This window comes from Castor canadensis, chromosome X, assembly GCF_047511655.1.
Source record: "Castor canadensis chromosome X, mCasCan1.hap1v2, whole genome shotgun sequence".
NCBI lineage: Eukaryota > Metazoa > Chordata > Mammalia > Rodentia > Castoridae > Castor > Castor canadensis.
Window position 1 is genome coordinate 5335633 of NC_133405.1, and position 3670 is coordinate 5339302.

The 3670-nt window shown below is 43.5% G+C and overlaps 1 protein-coding gene across 1 annotated transcript; it reads right to left on the reverse strand.

Moving 5' to 3' along the window:
• Nucleotides 1-690: 690 nt before the first annotated feature.
• LOC109702880 (heat shock transcription factor, X-linked member 3-like) lies at nt 691-2496 on the reverse strand. Its single transcript, XM_074063467.1, has 2 exons — nt 1803-2496; nt 691-1287 (listed from the first exon to the last, which is right to left on the reverse strand). Exons 1-2 carry the CDS (start codon nt 2268-2270, stop codon nt 691-693), a joined length of 1065 nt encoding a protein of 354 aa, XP_073919568.1. The 5' UTR covers nt 2271-2496.
• Nucleotides 2497-3670: the final 1174 nt, after the last annotated feature.

Sequence of the window (3670 nt, forward strand, 5' to 3'; positions counted from 1 at the left end):
TAAAAGTGCCCCTAGTTCATGAAGCATGTGAGTCATGCAGCTACTTCATAACCAAGGGATCCTGAATACTGTTCTGATAGAGGAGGAAGACTTGTGAGAAGAGCTGGTAGTGTTTATTTTGTAGCAATCTTTTGTCATTTTAGCAAGGTTTCTAGTGGATGTTATCTCTAAAGATCATTGCACCCTCACCTTCCCTGTTCCAGGTGGTGACGGGATTGGCCTGTTTCTTGTGATACAGTGTATGCTAGTTGTCCATCACTTTCTGCTGAATGTGGGGTGGTTAATCAGAGATTTCCTGGCAACCTTGATTGGTGTGCACCTGTGAGAAAGAAATCTCCTGTTTCAAGAAACCTGATTGATTAATGTGAAGTGACCCCCACCAGGTCCTGATCTGGGGTCTTCAGTCTACTGACCATTAGACAAGTGCCAGGAGAACAGAACTTCCTGGGCCTACCATCCACATTGCCTATCAGAATCCTTTGCTGACTATGAAAATGCTGCTGCTACAAATGACAGAGGGCAAGGGAACCAAAGGGAGAGTAAGCCAATGATAGCAGAATATTTCGGAAAGTTACCTAGAACACAACTCCAAACTCCATTTCGATTGTTTATTTGCCACTTTTATTAAGACTGAAATCAGGTGCACTTTAGAGATTGTTGATTTTTATTGGTCTTTAGTGGCCTGTGAGTTCATGGATTTAGATTGTCCTTAAACTGATCACATTGTGTACACGTGGATTCTGAGCTTCCCTCCAGCTGCTCATCGTCTTCCTCATAGTTAAGGAACTCATTTTGGGATATGGCTGAGAGAGCAACCAGCAGGATGCAATAGCAAATGTTGTACAAATACGTGACAGAACCATAATTGGGGAACACTGAGGAACTGCTGGACACTTCCCCTGTGCCTTCCATTCCAACAGTAACTGGAGGCACAAACATGACATCTGCAGAGGTGACCTCCCCATCTGGGACTTTTGAATCCAGAGGGCACCAGTTTTCCAGGAGATATACAGGGACACTGCCTCTGGGTCCTGGGTTGTTGGGGACTTCCCTCTGGGGTTCCTCATTGTTTTTTTCCTCGGTTTTATGATGGAACTCTGGAGAGCATCTCATAGATTGCAGCTTCTTTCTCTTTGGAATTGGCGCACAGGTTGTGTGCTCAGCAGAGTTCATATCTGTAGTTGGTATACAGGTCACTTGCCGAACAGGGGTTCTGAGGTCCCCTTTTCTCCAGATATTCTCAAGGAGCCCTGGATTATCTCTCTGAAAATTGGCATTGCAATAAATCTAAAACAAAATGAAATATCTTAGCTATTCTGGAACAAAATGTGCATTGCTTCAACACCCCCCCCAAAATCATAACAGTATTATTTTGTGGTGGAAAAAAATGAGTCTTTAAGTTGCTGGCAAGGGTCATATATCTTGTGGCATGGCCTTACTAAACCAAATTAAAACTGACCACAAGTTAAGATAGCTAAAGGTATAGATATAGATATAGATATAGATATAGATATAGATACACATATATAAATTAATGTCATATATATATGACATATATATATATGACATTAATTGGCTTCTCAGTGTCTTTATTCTTGCCTACAGATCATCCCTAAGGGGGCTTTAATATTGTATCAAAGCCTATACTTTCAGGGTCTATACTTTCATCTTTAAGTAAATATCTCCAGCTAAAAGGCTTATCCTTGGAAACTAAACTTCCTGCAAATTGGGGCCAGGGTAGAAGAACTATGAAGATGTTCTTGTCACAGAGAAAATAGAAGCGGAAATACTGTCTACTTTACCATCATTCTCCTGTTCTCCTGAGACTTAATGGCAGAGCTGTTTGGGCGTATCTTCCTGAACCCATGGAGATTCAGCTGATGAATGAACGTCTTCAAGCTGTCTGTTTCAAAAATCCTCTCTGCCCCTCTCTTGTTAAGAATCTCCTTCTGGAAAAGGTCCACATCGATGATCACGGTGTCTCCATCATCATTCCAGCACACAGATTTGAATGATTTGTTCTCCACTATCATCCAGAGCTTTCTGGGGAAGGAGAGTCTGAGAAGATTGCTCTTGCCTTCCTCATTGGCCACACCTTGGTTTTGGTCTTCTGGTTCTGAGTTCTCTTGGAAGGCTGTATCTTCCCTCATGATTTGGTCACCACATTCATCCAACACCTCTGTTGAATCCATATTCAGATTGACAGAAGAATTAGATGGGACCTCACTTGCTGGCAGTTCACCAACAGCTTCAGTAGTCTGAGTATCCATGGTCCTACACTACCATGAGGAGCTTGTACCCAAGACTGCTAGTCAGTGTCTTAGTGAGTCAAAAATGCCTTTGGTCCCAGTGGTGATGCCCAAGAAATACTGTCCACAAAGTTCTAGAGTCTCAGTAGTGGGGCAACCATCTGCTGAAGTCATCGTCCTCTTTATGTGTCATGTGATCTCACAAAGGTGGCTGTCAGTCATTTTGGAGGAGGAGGCCTGACCAAGTGTGTTTAGAGGGGGTGGGGAGACAAGTGACAAGGCACCAGCTCTTCTTTTTTTCTTAAAGGGTACAGAAATGGGACTCTTAAGTCCCAGAAAAAATTCCTGTCTGTTGATAAGCACATCAGGGCATGTGGTCCCAGTCCTGCATGAGTTAAGAAAGCAAGATGCCATAGCCACTCCCACTCCCAAATATGGGGGAAGCTTTTAACTGCTATCTCTTCTTTGCTCATAGGACCTCCTAGTGAGTCTGAGCTTGGGTATTTCCAAGACTGCCTGGGTCAGATGGGCTGCTGGTTGACTGTACCACCAAAGCAGGGAGACCTGCCCTTGGTTGATAGTCCTGCTTTTTTCCTTCTCCCCCCATTCTCTGTACAACTTTGAAATCTTCCAACTATTCTTGCTAGGCAGATGCTCTACCACAAGAGTCACTCCACCAGCCAACTTCATCCACTTTCGCTTTTAGCTTGGGTCTGCTTAGATGGGTCCAAATAAGGAATGTATTTTCGTGCTGCTTGGTCAGGTTGTCCCTAGGGTAGGACTTTGCCCAAGTAAGGCACTGTTCCTCAGTGGTAGTGTTACTCTGAGCCCTGTTGCATGATAGAATGGTCACATCCTTGATTGTGCTGTGGATGTCCATGTTGACCTCTGCCTGCTGTCAAATCTCATTCCTATTCATTTTCCAATAGAACTGCCATTAGTTGCCATTTCTTCCCCATACATGTCATTCTCATGTTCATTTTTCAGGCGAGATATTCACACACTCTGTCCTAAGGAAAGTTCCTCCTTGTTCAAGTAGACATTATTTAGTAATCCAAAACTGATATGTGCCAGCATGCATTTGAAACTCTTACGAGTCTTAGTGAGTGGGAAGGGTAGAAGACCTAAATGACAGTCACTTACCACCACAGTTAAGAGGACACACAGTGGTTTTGTCTTCTGAGATTCTGCACTCTCTAAAAGGAGAGTGCAAATGGGGCTTTTTTGGGCCATACTTGGATTGGATGCCAAGGGAGTTTGAAGCAGACTCTCCCCAGGTGCTTTTCAGTCTAAGGGTTCTAGTCCTAAGTCATGTCCCATATCTGGATTCAGTCTTGTTCCATGGCTATAATGCTTGTTTTTTGTTGTTGTTGTTGTTGTTGTGTTTTTGAGACATGGTCTCACTTTGTAGCCCAGGCTGG

Coding starts and splice junctions, on each gene's coding strand:
- LOC109702880 (XM_074063467.1), bottom strand. CDS start 2,270: ATGGATACTCAGACTACTGAAGCTGTTGGTGAACTGCCAGCAAGTGAG. Junction 1,288..1,802: donor AGGAGAACAGGAGAATGATG/GTAAAGTAGACA, acceptor ATTTTGTTTTAG/ATTTATTGCAATGCCAATTT.